The sequence below is a fragment of the Onthophagus taurus genome, chromosome 7, assembly GCF_036711975.1.
Source record: "Onthophagus taurus isolate NC chromosome 7, IU_Otau_3.0, whole genome shotgun sequence".
In the NCBI taxonomy this organism is placed as follows: Eukaryota; Metazoa; Arthropoda; class Insecta; order Coleoptera; family Scarabaeidae; genus Onthophagus; species Onthophagus taurus.
Genome location: NC_091972.1, coordinates 27,746,353 through 27,767,308, shown reverse-complemented (window position 1 = coordinate 27,767,308; position 20,956 = coordinate 27,746,353). Strand labels below are relative to the sequence as shown.

Here is a 20,956-nt window from a genome sequence, read left to right as displayed (position 1 = left end):
CGTGCGGTTATTATAAACATTTCGAAAAAATTTTATTAGAAAGATCGCTTCAGAATAATGTATTCTACAACCGTATAATGCTCTGATGCGGAAGATACGGGACACGCTGTATATAATATGGATTGACCCAACGAGAGAGATAGCTTGCGCAAGGTGATCGAACCGAGATAGACATAGAAGCGTACTGCCATATAATGGGTGTACTGATAGAAGTGAGATAGATATAGAAGCGTACTGACATATAATATATCTATCTTTGTTACACTTTCACATTATCGCTTTCCATCTGCGTCTATTCACCTTGAGCAACATTTTTGTTAGTAGATATATTCAGTTAGCTCAATCCATATTATACATAATCAAAGGTGACAATGGTGTGGTCGAGCAATCCATGTACTTACAAAAAAATCAAAACTAATGCTGATAATAATATTGAATAAGTAAAGTAAAAAAGTAAGTGTTTTTCTTTTAAGAACAAAAGATAATAGAATACAAGGTTCTAGGACGATAACAAAGAAAAATAAAGTAAAATAATGTCCGATGGCGAAACACACCAGTGACTCACACAACAGACAAGTTTGAAATCCTTCGGAGATTTCGTGCATTTTCAATTTAAACGAAAATGAGAAGGTCACCATTTGAAGAAAAAATGGTGAGTTAAAACGCGTTAAAACGTTTAAAAGGGTTTAAATCTTTTTATAAATTCTGTTGAGGTTGGTAATTTCATTTATTTACGGTTGGTATCATTGCTTTGATTTGTGTTGTCGCAAATGGATGACAGTTTTCTTTGTACAGGCTGTTCTACATAATTCAATTTTTCAAACAATTTTTTTTAATCTTCATTTAGAACCTCAAAGAGTATTTACAACTCCAAACACCGGAGAGGAATTCAATTTCTTTAAACCGCGTTTATTATTGTTATTGTAATAATGGATCCAAATTGTGTTGAGGTGAGTACGCTTCTTACTGCGTAATTAATTACGTTAGATTTTATTACGTTTATTTAAAAGGAATTGGCCACTTCCATAATTGAGACGAGTAAATATGAATTGGACGAGAAAGCAGCTACTGCTGAAATGATACAGTTCTTTGCTGATGTACATACATATAATGTATGATAAAGAAATGTTGAGGTAATAATTTGTTTCTTTTAAATTATAACTCCATCTAATTATTTATTTTTAAAAGGATTCTGGTTATTTATTGATTAAGAGGGATGCCTGGATAAAGAAGATGACCTCAGCCTTTACATAAATCCGAACAAAAAGGAAGTAAAAAGGATATTCTCAAGCGATCATCCAACGCAACTTGAGAGTAAGATTGTAATATTCCAAGCTTTTATCATCAAGGTTTAATTATAAATATATTTTATGAATGTTTTTGTTGTTTTAGTAGATCAAGGGATGAAACCGTACTACATGTATTTTTTATGTATTTCTGGACATCTCCAGTGCAGTGAAGAAAGGATTTTTATTCAGTCTTGTTTATTATCAAGTGGTATGTATTAAATATAATTTTTTTTTAAATTTTTAATTTTCAGTATGCAATTTCTATAATGTTTTCTCGCCTCTAGAATTTTCAATCAAGTAATTTTTTTATATCAATCAATAATTTAAATCAAAAGAGAAATGAAAATCAAAATCTGGTAACTAAAAACTAATACATTCTTAAAAAAAACAAAAAAAAAAAGCAATGCATAAAGTTTATATAAAAATTCTAATTTGCTGGCTTTTTTTCATTTCCAATTTGTTACTACTGAAGCTAAGCACACAGCACATAACAATTGTTTTGGGAGAAGTTTTTCACTATTAGGCCATTGCACAGCAGTAACATTATACAGGGGTGTTTCGGTGACTGGGGGAACAAATGTAACCACATATACTAGAGTGAAAATGATGATAATTCATATAAAAAAGAATTAGTAAAAGTCCTCAAAGATACAGACCATCAAAGTTAGGAAATTTTAACACGTTTTTCTAAATATCTTAAACATTATTTATGGTAAAGCGTTGAAATTTGGTACTGTGTAAACTAATATCACAGAAAATCATTAGGCAATTTTTGAGTTGGATCGGTACTCGGGAACAATGCTATACAAGCTGTTCCTAAAGTTTATTCGCTCAGAACTTTTTTATTCTATCATAACCCTACATTTATTTTTGCAGTTTCTAATAGTAAATTTAGTTTAGAAACTTTTATCACTCGTAGGGAATATTGATAAAAACCACGGTTTTTGTATTAAATGCAAAAATGTTAGGCTCCGAATTCAATAACACTAAAAAAAATAAATAAATAAATCTGAATCTGAATTGGAAATCGAACTCAGCTGTCATAACTATTATGTATGTATGCAACATGTCCAAGTGTGGATTTAGATAAATCACATTTTTAATTTCTTTTAGTTGGTTTAATAAAAGAATCCAAAAACAATAAATTAAAAATCAACAAAAAAACCACAACACTAACAGGAATAATAAAAAAGTACATAAAATAACAAGATAAGTAATAAAAAATACTAAAGGAAATGTTCAAAAACTTAGATTTCTTTTGTTTTAGTGCTACTATTGACACCGGAACAGAACATTTTTGCATTTAACATAGAAATGGTGATTTTTATCAATATTATCTAAGAGTAATAAACGTTTTTAAACTAAATTTACTATTAGAAACTGCAAAAATAAATGTAGGGTTATGACAGAATAAAAAAGTTCTGGGCAAACAAACTTTAGGAACAGTCTGTACAGCATTGTTCCCGTGGACCGATCCAACTCATAAATTGCTTCACAAATTTTACATGACATTGATTTATACTGTACCAAATTTCAGCGCTTTACTGTAAATAGTGTTTAAGATATTTGGAAAAATGTTGTTACATTCCGAAATTTTTATGTTATGTGTGGGTGACTTGTTTATGTGTAATGGGTTATGAGTTGCATACATTCGGAACTTATTTATTATTTTTATTTACTTTGTTTACATTTTGTTTGTTTATAACATTTTATTGTATTCTCTTTCAGCAACATATTCTGAGTATTCCTTTTTTTTTCTTTTTAACTCCTATCACTTTAAAATTCTCCTTTTTGCTTTTGAGAAGGTGTCGTAAATTCATGATCGTTCTATCTTGCGCAGACGTAATTTTTTTTGATATTTTCGATTTTTGGGTATAAAAGACCATTGGCGGAAATTCGTACTTCTTATAAAGAATTTAGAAGTCGTCTTCAAATATGTGCCGAATTGGGAGGAATAACATAGTGTGTTATTACATAAATTTACATTTAAAATATTTTATGCAATTGACCCTAATTGACCATATTTTAATTTGATTTGTTTATTTTATTTTATTGGTTTCTATGGTTACATATTGTAAATTGAACTTGAACAGTTTTTAATTTAGGAAAAGTATAATTTTTTACACAAAAATGGGAATAAAAAACTTCTATAGTTAGAATATAAAGTTCGTGCGATTTACTGGTTTGAGCATATCCGACGCATTATTTATGCTGCGATAAGTTTGAAAAATCAGTAATATATTTTTTTTCCTCTTTGTAACTCGATCCGGGGACATACTGTATAGCTGCAGCAAGAGCAGCACGAGCGATAGTATATTTGAAGGGAATCTTACAAAAGTTAAATGAAGTGTATTGTTAACAGACAATCAAAGTGGGAATGTACTACAAATGAAAATTTTCCAGATGTACTAACAAAGGTTGTGACTAAAGGTTAAGACAGATTAGAATACTTTAAGACGGGAATACGTTTAAAACAATTGTAGTTTAACTTTAATACCAAAATTGCGGGGGAGTGTTTAGGAACGTACCCAATCTGTAGGGACTTATGGACGTTTAAGTTTTTGGGGTTGGATAAAATGGATAGAGATAACAAAATGAATATGGTTCTTATTCAATAAGTCAAAGAACATCGCGTTCAACAACCGACCCAAAAATTTTAAAAACCCCCAAAATGTCGTAAAATTGACCAAAACGATGTGAGTGAAATATATCAAGAAGGAATCTAAACTTTAGCCGATCATCCGCGACCTCTCGTAACGAATAGGGAAAGTGAAAGGAGTAGGAATCTCGAATTCCGTTGCTAGAAACATACAAAACAATAAGAGAATAAATATATAACATAAATAAGTAATTAAATTTTAATTAAAATTATTTAGTAGAAACTAAGGTGATTAAGAGAAACGTAATAGAATGTTGTTTTGTTTTTAATTTATGTAGTTTATAGTAGATATTAGATTTTCGTTTCCGTTCAATGTTACAAAATATGTTTAAAAGCAATATTTTATTTATTTTAAAAGAAGGCAATATCAGAGTGAAGGTTTTTGAAATGAAATGTTTCTTTAATGTTGTTTTGTACCAAAACGTATCTTTTAGAATAAATGTTAGGTTAATATAAGTACGAAGGCTTTCACGGCCCGTGTGAATTAAACTAAAATTAGAACTAAAACTAGAACTAACTAAGTGAAGTCACTTCGAACCAGTTTCTGAAGAAGGTTGCAACATGGCATCCGAAACGTCAAACCTTTTATTAAAAGACGCACGGCAAAACCCGAAAGTTTCTAGTGTTAGTTCTAATTTTAGTTTAATGTTAGGTTAACTTTTATTCTTAATTTATTCTCTTTCTTTTATGCTGTTCTTAATGTGTGCCGTTTCCGATTAGTAGGGTCTACTATTACGATGTTTTAACTCCAGGTCATTTTCTAATTGTACCTTTTAAGAAGAATGGTTGAAGATTTCTAGAAAAATTGGCAGAAATTTTAAACAATTATTCCGTTCTGCAAGCGACTAATCTTGTTGGTTTATTTTTTTTTATTTAGGGTAATTTTCTATTTATTTTTTTGTTACAGCAACGGAATCTGAAACAATCCCCATCTGTACATTACCGTCGTTACCACATTTACTTATTTTTATTAATTAGTTTAATTTTTCGTGTTGATTCAAATTTTAAAGTTTAATTGTTATTTTTTTCTTCTTCAATCTTTAGTTTTGTAAAGTAAATTTATTAGGAAATAATTTAGGGAATATTATTATATTATGTCATTCATGAACTTTTTTTTAATTCCGGTTTTGGAAAAATTTTAGCGGGAGGTCTTCCTCTTTATCACCAGACTTCGTAAAGAGAAGAAGCATGGGTGAATTTTTGCTAAGTTATTAGTTCGACATTTTGGAATTTTTGGGTGGGCTATTTTAGCATATCTATGTACGTAGTAGAGTGATCATCCACTGAAAATTTTGTTATCTTAACTTAAATTTAAGAAAAACACTTCAGAACAAGTTCGAAGTGTTTCGCTTCGAACTTGTTTCTGAAGAAGGTTGCAACATGGCATTTCGTCAAGCATTTTTTCAAAAGACTAGTAGGTCTAGTGTTAGTTCTAGTTTTAGTTTAATTAACACCGGCCGTGAAAGCCTTCGTACTTATATTATCAACCTTTATTTTGAGGATATTAACAAACAAATCAAAGATCTTGAACGGTGAACGTGGCCGTTTTCATCGGACCTAAAACTAACGGAAAATACATACATGTTACATTGTATTCACTAATTTAGTGATATCGAAAGTGGAATTGGGAAGGACAGTCGGATTCCTGGATCGTCAGACGAGAAGCAGCCTTGGCCGTTTAGGGCGAAGGTGTTCAACGTTGTAATCCGTTAATCCCGCTAGGAGGGGATTGGGGTGGTTTTCGAGCCGCGTAAACTCGGTACTGGCCTTGTCACGAATGAATTCCTCGATGCTCGCCATCTGGGAATCATTGTGCAGTGTCACATTACTGACAAACCAAGGTGCATCAAATGCCACCCTTAGGACCTTGTTCTAAACAAGTTGGAGTTTTTGCACGTGCGAGTGCGCGGCGTAACCCCAGACGGAAGAGTCATCGTAGGAAGGATCTTGACAACTTATATACAACTTACATGGATCGCACTTATATTACCTACTATTAACCCGGCGACAGTGTGTTAGGGTATCATATACCCCAGACGTCTTAAAATGCGCGCCATTCAATTCGATGTGTAAATGTTCCACCAGGGAACTCAATACCTTCCTTTAATAGCTTAAAGCATCTGTAGTAGTCAATATCTTACTCGATACCCCACCGCACAGGTAAGTGTTTATCAATATATATTGTGATGTTTATTTATTTTCTTTTACTTATGTATTGTGATAAAATTAACCATCGTTTAGTTCACCGAGAGAACATAACCTAGAAATTTTGACAGAGAGATTTTTTGTTGGTGGAAATCTTATCTAAAATCGTTTAGTTTGCTTCCAAAAGTATCAATTAATATAGTCCAGCTCCTAAAGCACATTTTTCATCCATCCTTTGATGTTTTAACGTTATTTTGAGGAGGAAATCCTTGATTTAAAATTGAATTTTTCTAACTTTGCTCATTGATGAAATTTGGCGTGTACTCCAATGTATGTCTGAAAACAAGAAAAGACAACGTTGAATATGAAGTTTTATTACGATTAATAAAGGAATAAGGGAGAAATCAACGGAAAAAAAATTTAATTTTGAAGGTTAGTTCCGAAAAAATACGAGAGATGACGCTAGTTTCGATGCAAGAATTTTGAATTTTGAAAAAGGCGCGAACCTAAGAACCAATCAGAAACGAGGAAGAAACAGTTGGAGTGCCGGGGTATATAAAGAAATCGCGAACAGGCAGCGAGAGAGTCGTCGTCTGACCAGCGTTGAATCCACGTCGTCAGAAAAAAAAAAATTTTTAATCTTCGAGAGAGATAACCTTTAAAATTAAAATAATTTTATAAAGCCAATTTAACCAACGATATAAAAAAAGAATCAACCTACAACTTATTCCGAGAACTCCTGAAACGTCTTCGAGATCATCCGAAATCCGAAGAACAGCAGTCCAATTTTCCATCAGAAGAATCCTGTAGACAATCCCGTATAATCCGTAAGAGAAACCGGAAACTATGAGGAATCCTGTAACCAATCCAGAAAACTAGTTCGTGCTCCGAAACCAAGAAACAATCCATTATCCTGATACCACATTGAATTCCAATCCTTTCTTTTTCGCAGTGAGTTGGATGATAATTTATTTTTCTTATTTAACATAACCTACAAAAGGAAAATCAACGAATCAAACTCAAAAGACACCTCACAAGAGTTTCCTTATAATTTTATCAATACTTACTTGTGGGTAAAGATTTTTTCAGTGTGTCTTGTATAACTTTCTTTTATTTAACACTATTTTTCCAACGAGTTTGATTTCGATTTAAGGCGTCAGCCATTTGTTATTTCTAAGAACGGATATAACGAGTTTTTATCCTGCTCTCTCTCTCTCTCTCTCGAAAGAATAAACGTGTTCTCTCTCAGATCGATGTTTCAGTTGATTATCGCAGTTTTCTATTTTATTTAAAAGTTACCTCTCGTCAATAGGCATTGTTGATAAAGTAAATTTAGAAAAACATTTTTATTTTCGTTGTTCATAAAACGTGTTAATTTTGTTAGTTTAATTAAAAGAATTTTTTGTCGAACCTTATTATTTTTCTTTTTGAACCTGAACTTGCCCGAAACCCTGAGTTTAACAAGATTCTCATAGCTAAAGAAACCCCAATATATAATATGTAATCAATCAAAACACTACAGTATTTGACAAATTTGCATAAACAAGTGGAAAATGACTGACTGCAGCTTCGACACGGTTAACATTTTTCTGCTAAAATCTATACAGACTCTGAATACAAATGTCGATATAACATTTCACAGGTAATTTGTTTTCGCCTTCAGTTTTATGGCAGGCCATTATGAACGAGCACAGGCACGATTATTAGCTCTCTGGAAAGAGGTTGAAGAAGCCGAAAATCCCATTGGCTCCGAAAGTGAAGACGAATCTGATTTTGTATGTGACAGTAATCATAACTCTGATGGTGAGGAGGATGCGAAGAAGTAACTGAAAGTGAAATACCAAAAATCTGTCGAAAATATTTAGGCAAGGATGGTAGAACATGGGCTTCACAACATTTTCCCAAGAATGTTCGCACGCGTAGAGAGAATATAATCACACACCTACCAGGCATAAAAAGTACAGCCAAGAATGCTAAAACACCAATTGAATGTTTCAATCAGTTTATAATTTCTGATATGGTGGACTATATTGTGATGTGCACCAATATAAAAATACGACAGAAATCTGTTTGCTACGATGAAAATCATCAATACGTTGTACGGGATACGAATGCAACAGAAATAAGAGCTTTATTCGAGCTTCTCTATCTGGCAGTAGTTTTCAAAAGTTCTAGGCTAAACCTTGAGGAGCTTTGGTCGACAGATGGAGCTGGGATAAGTTAATTCAGAGAAACAATGTCTTTGCAACGGTTCATTTTCGTGCTGTCTTGCTTACGCTTTGACAACATAAATAATCGTGCGGAAAGGAAAAATATTGACAAGATGACAGCAGTGAGGGCATTATTTGAGAAATTCGTTGAGAATAGCCAGGATTCGTTTACTCCAAGCGAATATCTCACCATTGACGAAAAGTTAGAAGTATTCAGGGGTCGCTGTGCTTTTCGTCAATATATGCCCAAAAAGCCAGCACGACGTTATGGTTTGAAAATATTTGCACTTGTAGATGCAAAATCATACTTTATTTATACGACAAATACGACAGAACTTCGATCGTTTCTAGGAGCTATTTCATATTATGGAAAGTTTATTCCAAATCTTTATGTTAGATGTACACCTCTATATGAACTTTTAAAAAAAGGACAACATGGGATTTGGTCTAAAGAGAACAAAACAGTTTTTGAAGATTTAAAATTAATTCTGTCTTCATCCGATACTCTTATTCATTATAACCCTCAATGGCGAATAATAATCACGAGCGATGCGAGTGACAGAGGAGCAGGTGCGGTTCTTTTTCATGAATGCCCTGATAGAAAATTACGTCCAATTGCATATGCGTCAAGAAAATTTACAGATGTTGAAAAAAGATATGCTACGATAGACAAAGAGGCATTGGCGATTATTTTCGCCGTCACAACATTTCACCAGTATATCTATGGTCGTAAGTTTTCAATATTCACTGATCATAGACCGCTTGAAAAGATTTTTGGTGAAAATCGTCAAACACCGAAAATAGCGAGTAACCGACTTTTACGATGGGCGATTATTTTGAACAGTTACGATTACTCAATCATTTACCAGAAAGGAAAAGACAACGCACCCGCAGATGTTTTATCACGTCTACCTACTAATAATGACGAACCTTCTGAAATAGAAAATATAGGTGGGCCAAAACGAGGTCATCTATTACGATTAAGACTACGACATCTTGCTGTGAAAAAGCGGAAATTAAAAGATGAAACTAGTAAGGATGCTACATTTGAGAAAATATCTAGATTTGTTTACCAACATTGGCCAGAAAAGAAAGAGATTCCAACTGATTTACATTCTTTTTTCGAAAAGAGGGAAGAACTGTCAATAGAAGAAGGATTACTTAAGAAGGATCGGTGAAAGCAACGACCCCTGAGGGACGCCAGCAGTTAGGATTCGTTCTATCGAACGCGTACCGTTCAATTTGATGCGCGCCTTCCCACCGCCAAGATAGGACGCAATCAATTGAACCAACGCCAGGGGCACGCCCGCTTCTAGCATTTTGAACAAAAGTCCTTCATGCCATACTTTGTCGAACGCCAGGGCAACATCGAAAAGCGCCGCACAAGTGCTTTACTTTCGATTGAAGCCTTCGGTTATGTATTCGACAAGTCGCAATACCTGGTGTACGGTGGAATGTTTGGGTCAGGAACCAAACTGTTCGTCCTGAACGAGCTTAAGATCTTGAATTGATCTTTGTAGCCTCGTCTGGACGATCCTCTCGCATACCTTGCCGAGACAAGAAAGCAAACTGATGGGCCTGTGGCTTCGCGGGAACGTTAGGTTCGCCCAGGGTTTCGGTAACACGACGACATCCGCGCATTTCCACTTGGTAGGGAAATGCCAGGATTCGTTTACTCCAAGCGAATATCTCACCATTGACGAAAAGTTAGAAGCATTCAGGGGTCGCTGTGCTTTTCGTCAATACATGCCCAAGCAAAAGCCAGCACGTTATGGTTTGAAAATATTTACACTTGTAGATGCAAAATCATACTTTGTTCCCAACTTAGAATTGTACGTGGGACTGCAACCTGATGGTCCATTCAAGTTGAGCAATAAGCCAAACGATGTGGTTCTTAGACTTATAGCTCCAATTTCCGGCACAAAACGAAATGTAACGTTTGATAATTGGTTCAGCAATTATGATCTGATGCTAACACTGCTGAGACAACACAGAATTACACCCGTCGGGACGGTTAGGAAGAACAAACGGCAAATACCCGAGAGCTTCATTTTCAAGTAGTGAAAAACAGACCAGACCATTCCAGCAAATTTGATTTTCAAAAAGGTATCACTTTAGTTTCCAAAAAGGTAAAGTTGTACTTCTTATGTCTACGTTACACCATACTCCAGATATTGATGAAACTACTGGGGATAAAAGAAAACCGGAAGTAGTTTCGTTTTATAATGCTACAAAAGGTGGCGTAGATGTCGTTGATGAGCTGTCGGCGAGCTACGATGTACCTCGCAATAGTAAAAGATGGAAAACATTGGCCATACAACTGTTGACTGAGCACAAAGCAATCAGAGCTCTGAATAAAAGGCTCCCACGTGAATTGCAACTCCCCAGGCCAGTAGACGAAATGAACGTTTATGAACCACCGGGGAAACGACATAAACTATCTAGAAGATGCGAATTTTGTCCTAGGAAAAGTGACAGAAAAACATTTTATAGATGTGCAAAGTTTAAAAAAACTGGTTGTTTAGAACATTCTGTGGTATCGTGTGATGACTGTAGCTCGGGCATTAATGAATGAAATCAGTTTCTGCTTTCTATTTTCCAATACAGTAAAGCTCCGCTAATTCGAACACCCCCAAATCCGAATTCCCTTGTAATCCGAACAAAATTAGAAAACGTGAAATTTGCATTATGTCCCTTGCAATCCGAATTGCTAGAAGATTCGCTAATCGGAATTAACGGTCTTTTTGTGTGGCCGTTTAAACAAGTTGAAACACGTTTAGTTTTATAGTTTATAGTTACTTGTTTACGTTATACCAACCCAATTGTACTCCACTTATCCAACCTATGGATCAAAATGCAATTCGTTTAACGAAAGTGTATTACCGGAAAAGTCTCTTAGAACATGTTCTATCTATAGAGGAAGACGATATTTCCAAAGCACTGAAGAATATTTCTATTAAGGATACTGTGTTCATGCTTGCCAATGCTTGGGACAAATTATCGGCTAATTTAATAGCAATTAAAAGTAAAACATGAGAATGCTATTAAAAGCTTCAGTACATGTATTCAATGGGCGGAGGAGAATGCAGTCGATTTAAACACCGTAACAACCCTTAGAATTCTACGGCAACGCGCCATGAAATTTAAACAAGACTGCGTGCGACAAACAAAGTTGTTTGATTTTTTTAAATAAACTGTATAAAACATGTATTGCATATATTATCTAGTACAATAAATCTATAAATAAGTATTTATAAGACTTTTTTTGATAATATTTAAATATGACTTCAATAATCCGCATGCTTCCATAATCTGAATTGAGCTGGTTTTAATTGATTCGGATTAGCGAAGCTTTACTGTATTTCATCTTTCTTTTTGACTACTTATCAATATTTCTTTAGCTAACAATAAGTTTTCTTTTAGTTACAAAAATTAACAGTCAATGATTTACTGCGTTATTTTTTGACAAATACTCACTATGAACTGAAAATATATATCCTTATCAAGATATACTACAGTGAATAAAAGTTACTTAAAATATACACAAAAACCAGAATTTTTATTTATTTTTCTGTCAATTTATTTTAGTGTATGTCATACCCCAGCACAAAGGTTGTATGCAAAAAACCCACCACAAAAACCACTGTCGCCGGGTTAACTTAAAAATATTGTAAATTGCGATAATATTCTTTATTCAGATACTAATTTTTGGTTCTGAAAAGAACCGGTCGTTGTTTGGTAGGGAGGGGGGATGTTTATTTCGCCATTTATTTGGAACTTGTGTACTTAGTAACAGCCTTGGTGCCTTCGCTTACAGCGTGCTTCGCCAATTCTCCAGGTAACAGAAGTCTGACGGCAGTCTGGATTTCTCGACTGGTGATCGTTGATCTTTTGTTGTAATGAGCCAAACGGGATGCTTCAGCGGCTATCCTTTCGAAGATATCGTTCACAAAACTGTTCATTATACTCATAGCTTTGCTCGAAATACCGGTATCAGGATGAACTTGTTTCAATACCTTGTAAATGTAAATAGCGTAGCTTTCCTTTCTCTTGCGTTTCTTCTTCTTATCGGTTTTCGATATATTTTTCTGCGCTTTACCCGCCTTTTTGGCTGCTTTCCCACTAGTTTTCGGTGGCATTGTTGGTGTTCGTTGATTAGTTAATAAAACTTATCGGTGACAAGATTTTCAACAGTAACACAGCGTAGTACACTGCAGTAAGTATACAGTGTTATAAAAATGGCCTGTCTTTACCGTTTATAAAGTGGTAGCGTCGTATCAGTAGGTGACGCCTCCCGTTGCTACCGCTTGGCTGACGGCCGCTATTGGTCGAACCGTCGGCGCAGTTGGGTATATGTATTTGAAAAACCTGTATTTCGCTCTGAATTGATACGTTTTGTTGAAGTTTTCGGCACGCTACCAAGTCAACTAAGCCATGTCGGGTCGAGGAAAAGGTGGAAAAGTTAAAGGAAAAGCAAAATCCAGATCCAGTCGTGCAGGATTACAATTTCCTGTTGGTCGTATTCATCGATTGTTGAGGAAGGGCAATTACGCGGAACGCGTAGGAGCTGGAGCTCCCGTATATTTAGCGGCCGTAATGGAGTATTTGGCAGCCGAAGTTCTCGAGTTGGCCGGTAACGCTGCGAGAGACAACAAAAAGACTCGTATCATCCCTAGACATTTACAACTGGCCATACGTAACGACGAAGAATTGAATAAATTACTGTCGGGAGTGACGATTGCTCAAGGAGGTGTGCTTCCGAACATTCAAGCTGTTTTGTTACCTAAGAAAACCGAGAAAAAACCTTAATTTAATTACAGCTTGGTCACACCATATTTACAAAACGGCCCTTCTCAGGGCCACAAAGAATATAGTCGAATAATGAACTATCGATGTCTGCGGTTGTGTAAATGTATCATTTTCTTTTTTATACATATTCTTTCAAGTAGCATACGTATACGTATGTATGTATATTTTAAACATGACCTGTAATATCAAGATATTAATACGAATGACATTTTTTGTTGAATTTTATAAGAATCATTAACTTTCGATTTTTAAAGTTTCCATGTGACGTCATCAACAACGATAACGATGTATTTTCACAGCACCACGGTTAGCACTGGTCCTATTAATTGTTTTTGCCACATCCCGCACACAACACCAATAAAACCAATAAGTAAAAATGAAACTTGTTGATACTATAACGCATATTTTCGTGTGAAATACCCTTGTTCTTTTGGTTACAATAACTAAAACGTCTTTATTTACCATCTACCTGCTTGCTCGTGTGGATCCGAATGTTAAAGTTTTTTTTTTTTCGACAGTCCCTCCAACCCGACTTTTTCAGGTAGATGGTAAACAACGACATTTTAGTCGTTGTGCGTCGAAAACCGAAGGGTATTTCACCCGAAAATATGCGTTAACAAATTGTTAATTCTTTCATACATTTTATCGGATTAATGTTATGTTGGTATATCGGCTGTGAAAATACAAAAGGATAGGATTGATATTACCGTGAGTTAAAGTTATTTTTCGGTAAGTTTTATACCTTTCCGTACTTTTTTTTAATTTGTAACGGCTTATTTGAGTGATTTCTCATCGACGATTCTTGAATTATACCTTTTTTATTCTTTGCGTTTTAATCCATCGTCACTAACTAACTGGGTTTCTAAAGCATGACTTGGCGCATTATCGATTAATAACAACGCTTTTCCAGGTAAGTTATTCTCTTGAGAATATTTTCTCACCTCTGGCACAAAACATTTCGTGAACCACTCCTTAAAAAGTATCGAGGTCATCCACGCGTTTGAAGTTGATCTGTAGATGACTGGTATTTCTTTGTTTTTGAAGACACGTGGATTCTTAGCTTTACCAATAACGTGCAATTTTAATTTACGGTCTCCTTCTGTGTTGGCATTGGTGCTGTTTTTCGTGGAATCCCACCAAAGTTCTATCTGGAAGAAGCTTATAAAATAAAGCTGACTCGTCTGCGTTATATATTTGATTAGGGCATAAGTATTCTTTTCTAATGTGTAGAGCCAATTTTTTTTTTAAAGGTGCAATTGCTTGAAAATTGTTAGAAAGCTTCTCGCCAGTAATTTTAAAATTTCTCAGGCTATATCTTTTTCTAAATTTTGCCATCCAACCGCTACTAGCACGAAAATCATCCTTTCCATAATGTTTCCGGTAAAACACCTTAGCCTGGTCAGCTAAATATTCACATGAAACAGTACAATGACGATATCTTTTTTTATTTTAAAAACTATTATCCATTTTTGGAAATTCCCCATCTTCAAAGTTTTCCTCTTCCCAGTACCATGGGAAGAGGTACTCAAATTGTGTATTATTCGAATGTAAACAATAATTTGGTACTCTAAATACTGTTTAAGTGCTTTTTCTTTTTTTTAAGGCGTAAATTCTTTTTTTTTTTATTTCAAATTTATATTCTTAAAGTCTAAACAATTAACAATTATTAATTTTTTTTTTAAATCAGTCAAGTATAAGTAAATTTATATTCTTTACTACATTATTTTGTTGAATTTCAAATAAAATAAAAAAAGAAGTGCGGCCCCCTGGACCTACATAGTTCGTAGGAGGGCCTATCATAAATCACGTCGAGGTACTTTTTCGGGGTGATAATTAGTGCCACTACTGTTTCTGAGAGTCATAAAAACCACCAGAAATATCAGAAACTATAACAGACAGGCTGCACAATTGGAAATGAAATATGTGCAAGCGCCAAAGGACGTGAACCGTTCTTGGTCGAGACTAGGTACACGAACTTGTCCGACCGACGGTCGTTAGAACCACAGAATAACATAATATTCTGTGGTTGGAACGCTTGACAAAACGTCGCGGATCATCCTTTTCAAGGCAGCAGCGCACTTTTTAACTGTGCAGGCCTTGTGACCGTCAAAAGTCTAAAGCGTGGTTGGAACGAACCTAATATACATACATACATATTACGTATGTATGTAATTGTCCGGATTGTATGTGAAAATATTCCTTAACTTTCATAAATATAGTGGTTCTGAAAAGAACCGGGTGGTCGTGTTGAATACAGAACAGTCGTCGTCAAAATTAAAATAGGTACATAATTTAAATTTCTTAACCCCCAAAGCCGTAGAGAGTACGACCTTGCCGCTTAAGGGCGTAAACGACGTCCATAGCAGTAACGGTTTTCCTTTTTGCGTGTTCAGTGTATGTGACAGCGTCGCGAATAACGTTCTCAAGGAAAACCTTTAAAACTCCTCGAGTTTCTTCGTAAATTAATCCTGAAATACGCTTTACACCGCCGCGACGGGCAAGACGTCTGATAGCTGGTTTGGTGATGCCCTGGATGTTGTCACGGAGTACTTTGCGATGACGTTTGGCGCCTCCTTTTCCAAGACCTTTTCCTCCCTTTCCACGGCCAGTCATTTTTCTTTTTATGTATGTATAACGACGACGAACTAACAAGCACCGACAACGGACTATCGTTTTCGGGACTTTTCGCGCGCTTATATGGTGGCGCAATGGACACGCCTGCCGATTCTACGGCTCGACCAATCCGATGCAAGTCACGTACACGGGTATAAAGTAGCCTTTAACCGAGCGATCTCTCAGTTTACTTTGACCAACTATATCTTTGTTGTCGTACGGTACGTATCTCGTTAATAATAAACTAAAATGGCTCGTACGAAACAAACTGCTCGGAAATCTACCGGAGGTAAAGCGCCACGTAAACAACTCGCAACTAAAGCGGCAAGGAAAAGCGCCCCCGCTACCGGTGGTGTCAAGAAACCGCATCGTTACAGACCTGGAACCGTAGCTCTTCGAGAAATTCGTCGTTACCAGAAAAGTACCGAACTTCTAATTAGAAAGTTGCCCTTCCAACGTTTGGTTAGAGAAATTGCCCAAGATTTCAAGACCGACTTGCGATTTCAAAGCAGCGCCGTTATGGCTTTGCAAGAGGCGAGCGAAGCTTACTTGGTCGGACTTTTCGAAGATACGAACTTGTGTGCAATTCATGCAAAACGAGTAACCATCATGCCGAAAGACATTCAGCTTGCTAGGCGCATTCGCGGCGAAAGAGCCTAATTTGCATCAATCAACCAAACCTTCCCAACAAGACCGGTTCTTTTCAGAACCAATCACTTGTTTTATGAAAAAGAATTTTCGTTTTGCTTCCCTTCAATCGGTGTTTATTATGAAAGCAAAAATGCTCTTTCAGTATGGACTTCGGATAATGTGCATTTTCTAATTTCTAAACGTAATAGCGTGTAAAATTTTGTGAACTTAAGATGTGATTTAATCAAAAAAAAATTAAGTTCTTTTTTAATTTATATAAAATAAATTCAATTATTTCATATAAGATTTTAGTAATTAAAAAAAAGATTATGATGTTTAAATAATTTAAACTTAATTTGCTTCCATATGCATTCAAATATTGATGATCACAACGAAAGCTTCCGTACGAATTAAATTTTAAAACTTGTACAATAAAAGTTAAAGAAGATGAAGGTGTATCTTCTTTAAGGTAATCAAAAACTTGTTGGGATTGATAAAGAAATATAAGGAATCCGAACTGTAACATTTATTTCCAAATTGAACGTTTTTGGGATTTATAAAAAAAGTAAATACAAGAAAAGGCGTAAATTTTACACACACCGACTACCTTAGATTCTTAATTCCATTCTTAAACTGTCTTAATTCCCTATGTTAGATTTTATATTATATTGGTTAATTTATATTAGATTTGATAGGTTTATATTATATTAGTTCATTTATATTGGATTTATTTGTATCGCCTCATTTGTTTAGTCTAGATTTGAAGTGTCTCGAGTCGCAATATTAGAGTCTTTTATCGCATTATTTATTGGGTGGAGTTAAGTGTGGGAATGCGTTGGGGTATTTCGGTGTTTAGGTAAGGGTTTTTAGTTATGACCTAAAATAAAGAAGGAGCCTGCGAGCTCAACTCGTATCAGTTATTCAGTCTTCGATTTAACACCCACCGAAGCAGTACCCCTTCAATACACGCGGAGCAAGGCTCCCTATATAACTAATCGCAATTTATATGTATAGTTTAAGTGTAATTAATAATAAAGTTTATGGAAACGTAAAACCAAGATTTTGTTGTTAACCAGCGCCCACCAGATAAAAATAAATAATCATAAATGGTCCTTCGAGCCGGATAGGGAAAATATAAGAAGATTTAAGTGTCTTCGGTTCCTTGATGCGGCGTGTAAAATTAAATTAAATTCGACAATGTTGGCCCGCCAGTTACGCAGCTTTTTGGAGAATATTCGCCAGGAGTGTTCGAAGACCGAATTTCTACTTCATGCAACTCTCAACAAATTCGAGATAGAAGAAATTCGTCCATCACGTACTGGAAGCGACCAACGCCATTGAAACAAGTACCGTAAGTCCCTTTGCTTTCTCCTTTATCGTTCTCAATCTGAAACTTGTCAATCGCGATCATGAGTCAGTCAGAAAATTTAACTAAAAAACGAGGTATTGTCAAGGGCAAACTCACGAATTTTGCGAAATTTGTAATAAAATTTGAATCAAATATCAGAGAAAGCGGTATTAATCAGGAACTTTCGTTAGAGTTAGAACAAAGATACAATCGGGCAATTAATCTTATCGATGAGTTCGAGGAAATTCAGGGTGAAATAGATTTGTTAAGCGTTGATGGCGAGTCACAAAACGCGGAGAGGGAGACATTCGAGGCGAGTTTTTACGCAAATACGGCTAAAGCTAAGCGAATTTTGACAAATAGAAATATATGCGCCGATTCGTCGTTCATTTTAGGACCTTCCCCGGATCAACATGTAAAGCTACCGGTTATAGATTTACCAAAGTTTGACGGTGGTTACGACACATGGCTAGGGTTTAGAGACATTTTCGAATCATTAATTCATAACAACCCAATGATCAACGACATTCAAAAATTTCATTACTTACTGTCGGCACTGACCGGTAATGCTCGTCAAGTTATCGAAAGCTTAGAATTGACAAATTCTAACTATGAAGTCGCTTGGGGGTTGATTCGCGAGCGTTATGATAACCCGCGGATATTAATTCATAATCACGTTAAGGCATTGTTCGAAATTGAAGGGGTTTCGGGTGATAATCCACAGCCGATTCGAAGTTTTATTGACGACTTTCGTAAACATCTGCGCGCGTTAGCTGCATTAAATGAACCTACGGATAATTGGGACACGCTACTTATTTATTTAGCCGTGTCGAAATTGGACGCTGATTCCAATCGGGAGTGGGAAAGGAAAAAGTCCGGTTTAAAGAAAGCGAATTTAGAAAATTTGTTAGGGTTTTTGAAAGAACGCGCTGATTTATTGGAAACTTTGGAAAACGGTTCGGGTAAGCGGATAATCGATAAATCAAAACCGAAATCAAAAACGTTTTTGGTTGCTAATTCGGGTGTTAAGCGTTGCGTAAACTGCAATGGGGAACATTACATACAGGAATGTTCAAATTTCACTAAACTTACGGTTCAGGGCCGTATAGACCGGGTCAAACAATTAAAGGTGTGTATGAATTGTCTTCGGTCGGGACATTTTGTTAAACAATGCCGTTCGAGCTCTTGTAAACGGTGTAATTCTCGTCATCATACCTTACTTCATTTGACGCACGATCGCTCAGATTCACTACCACAACCAACGACATCCACCCAAGCACACAGTCTAAATTTCGCACAGCATGCAAATCATTCAAACATCTTACTCTCCACCGTAACTGTTCACGCATTCGATAGACATAACAAAAAACATTCATTACGCGCACTTTTGGATCCGGGCAGTCAAAGTAGTTTTCTTTCGGTAGAAGCTTGCAAGCGGTTAAGATTGTCTAGAACAGCAACAAACGTTAATGTAGCAACAATAAATCAAACACAGTCAACAATAACGAGTTCTTGTTCATTGCGAATACATTCACACTGCACGGATTTTTCACTTAAGGTTAATTGCTTGGTTATAGCAACAATCGCGAATGATTTACCCAATTTTGAAATAAACGCAAACACTTTAAAAATACCTACACACATTCGCTTGGCGGATCCATTGTTCAATAAACCCGATAAGATAGATATGCTGGTCGGGGCTGATTATTTTTGGAATTTGTTATGCGTTGGGCAAATCAAACTTGCAAAAGGGCCTATCATGCAAAACACCCGTTTGGGGTGGATCGCTTCGGGGCCGATACAAGCGAGCGCGGCACATTCGGTGCGGTGCAATTTAATTTATAAGGATGACAATTCCGTAATAAATAAGCAGTTGGCGCGGTTTCGGGAAGTCGAGGAGTTTGAAGGGTTAGTTCACTCATCGAAAAATGAAACATTTTGCGAAAATCATTTTTATAAAACCACTAAACGTGCAGAAGACGGACGATTCATTGTTTCGACACCGCTAAAGAAAGGTTTAGATTGGTTGGGCGAATCGCATAAAACCGCGGAAAATAGTTTGATGGGTATCGAGCGGAAATGCAAACGAAATCGTGAATTCGGTGAGCAATATCATACATTTATGCGAGAGTATTTGGAGTTGGGTCAATTAAGAAAGATTGTTGATACACGCGAGGGTTATTACATATCACACGGGGTGTTAAATGAAAATAGTGCCATCACAAGGGTCGTTTTCGATGCATCATGTCCCACGTCAATGGGATATTCGCTTAATAATTGTCAGATAGTGGGACCTATATTACAGCCTGACTTGTTCAGTGCCTTGAAACGGTTTAGGAAATACGCGCACGTAGCTACCGCGGATATACAAAAAATGTACCGTGCCTGTTTAATCAATCCAACCGAGGTTAGTAAAGAGTGTTTTATTGCTGCTCTTCGGCGGTTTTCAGCTAGGCGCGGGAAACCGAATCGAATGTTCTCCGATAACGGAACTAAGTTCGTGGGTGGCAATCGCGAATTACAGAAGCTAAGTCAGTTCTTGATTGATAACTCTAGCGAACTCAAAACACTGATTGAAAACGCTTCTATTAGTTGGTCGTTTATTCCCCCTAACTCGCCACACTTTGATGGATTATGGGAAGGCGGTGTTAAGTCAGTAAAATTTCATTTACGTCAGGTTACCGGCAATGCCTCGTTTACGTACGAAAATTTGTATACATTACTTGTTCAGATTGAGGCCATCCTTAATTCCCGGCTATTAACCCCATTATCCACCGATCCCAACCATACGACTCCATCAACCCCGGCACATTTTCTAATTGGTGGGAAACTTACTTTCCCACCAGATCCAGGTTTGAGTCACAACAATGAAAACCGCTTATCGCAATTCCATCGCGTCCAGCAGATTCAACAACATTTTTGGACCAGGTGGTCCAAAGCATATTTGTCTGAGCTGCAGAGGTACTACAACTGGTCTACGGGTGACGCTAACTTTAGGTTGGGCCGATTGGTGTCAATGAAGGAAGATAATTTGCCTGCCTTAAAGTGGCTTAAAGGCCGAATTATAGAATTGCACTGCGATAAGGATGGAGTCGCACGAGTGGTCACGCACACAAAATGGGATCATCAAAAGGGCCACGGTCAGACTGTGTCCACTACCAATGGAATAGCAGTCTTGGGTCTCATTAATGTGATTGCTTGTGATTGCGTGAATTGTGTGTGCGCGATTAATCACTCACGATCAGTCGTGTAA

General features: G+C 36.2%; 5 protein-coding genes and 2 long non-coding RNA genes across 10 annotated transcripts; 4 read left to right on the top strand and 3 right to left on the bottom strand.

Annotated features, from left to right (window-relative positions):
* Window positions 1–757: 757 nt before the first annotated feature.
* LOC139430709 (uncharacterized) lies at window positions 758–5,029 on the top strand. 3 transcript variants are annotated; one of them, XR_011641096.1, is made up of 5 exons: window positions 758–950; window positions 1,011–1,133; window positions 1,189–1,322; window positions 1,396–1,497; window positions 4,856–5,029. It is a non-coding gene; the product is annotated as an uncharacterized lncRNA (long non-coding RNA). The 3 variants fall into 3 exon arrangements; XR_011641095.1 differs by having other exon boundaries at window positions 759–950; window positions 1,189–1,314; window positions 4,856–5,012; XR_011641094.1 differs by having other exon boundaries at window positions 760–950; window positions 1,189–1,314; window positions 1,393–1,497; window positions 4,856–5,007.
* An 869-nt stretch (window positions 5,030–5,898) lies between these two features.
* Window positions 5,899–7,315, bottom strand: LOC139430708 (uncharacterized). Of its 2 annotated transcripts, none has more exons than XR_011641092.1 (3): window positions 7,161–7,315; window positions 6,815–7,084; window positions 5,899–6,429 (listed from the first exon to the last, which is right to left on the bottom strand). It is a non-coding gene; the product is annotated as an uncharacterized lncRNA (long non-coding RNA). The 2 variants fall into 2 exon arrangements; XR_011641093.1 differs by having other exon boundaries at window positions 6,818–7,084.
* A 4,669-nt stretch (window positions 7,316–11,984) lies between these two features.
* LOC139430786 (histone H2B) lies at window positions 11,985–12,525 on the bottom strand. Its single transcript, XM_071198074.1, has one exon. It carries the CDS (start codon window positions 12,440–12,442, stop codon window positions 12,071–12,073), a length of 372 nt encoding a protein of 123 aa, XP_071054175.1. The 5' UTR covers window positions 12,443–12,525; the 3' UTR covers window positions 11,985–12,070.
* A 151-nt stretch (window positions 12,526–12,676) lies between these two features.
* LOC139430785 (histone H2A-like) lies at window positions 12,677–13,138 on the top strand. The gene has a single exon (XM_071198073.1). It carries the CDS (start codon window positions 12,738–12,740, stop codon window positions 13,110–13,112), a length of 375 nt encoding a protein of 124 aa, XP_071054174.1. The 5' UTR covers window positions 12,677–12,737; the 3' UTR covers window positions 13,113–13,138.
* A 1,600-nt stretch (window positions 13,139–14,738) lies between these two features.
* Window positions 14,739–15,763, bottom strand: LOC139430580 (histone H4). The gene has a single exon (XM_071197749.1). The coding sequence runs from the start codon at window positions 15,723–15,725 to the stop codon at window positions 15,414–15,416; it is 312 nt and encodes a 103-aa protein (XP_071053850.1). The 5' UTR covers window positions 15,726–15,763; the 3' UTR covers window positions 14,739–15,413.
* Window positions 15,764–15,934: 171 nt separating this feature from the next.
* Window positions 15,935–16,568, top strand: LOC111416143 (histone H3). Its single transcript, XM_023048097.2, has one exon. The coding sequence runs from the start codon at window positions 15,975–15,977 to the stop codon at window positions 16,383–16,385; it is 411 nt and encodes a 136-aa protein (XP_022903865.1). The 5' UTR covers window positions 15,935–15,974; the 3' UTR covers window positions 16,386–16,568.
* Window positions 16,569–17,764: 1,196 nt separating this feature from the next.
* Window positions 17,765–20,956, top strand: LOC139430465 (uncharacterized). The gene has a single exon (XM_071197515.1). The coding sequence runs from the start codon at window positions 17,765–17,767 to the stop codon at window positions 20,954–20,956; it is 3,192 nt and encodes a 1,063-aa protein (XP_071053616.1).

Excerpts from the sequence above, each read along its gene's own strand:
- LOC139430465 (XM_071197515.1), top strand. The coding sequence starts at position 17,765 with ATGAGTCAGTCAGAAAATTTAACTAAAAAACGAGGTATTGTCAAGGGC.
- LOC111416143 (XM_023048097.2), top strand. The coding sequence starts at position 15,975 with ATGGCTCGTACGAAACAAACTGCTCGGAAATCTACCGGAGGTAAAGCG.
- LOC139430580 (XM_071197749.1), bottom strand. The coding sequence starts at position 15,725 with ATGACTGGCCGTGGAAAGGGAGGAAAAGGTCTTGGAAAAGGAGGCGCC.
- LOC139430786 (XM_071198074.1), bottom strand. The coding sequence starts at position 12,442 with ATGCCACCGAAAACTAGTGGGAAAGCAGCCAAAAAGGCGGGTAAAGCG.
- LOC139430785 (XM_071198073.1), top strand. The coding sequence starts at position 12,738 with ATGTCGGGTCGAGGAAAAGGTGGAAAAGTTAAAGGAAAAGCAAAATCC.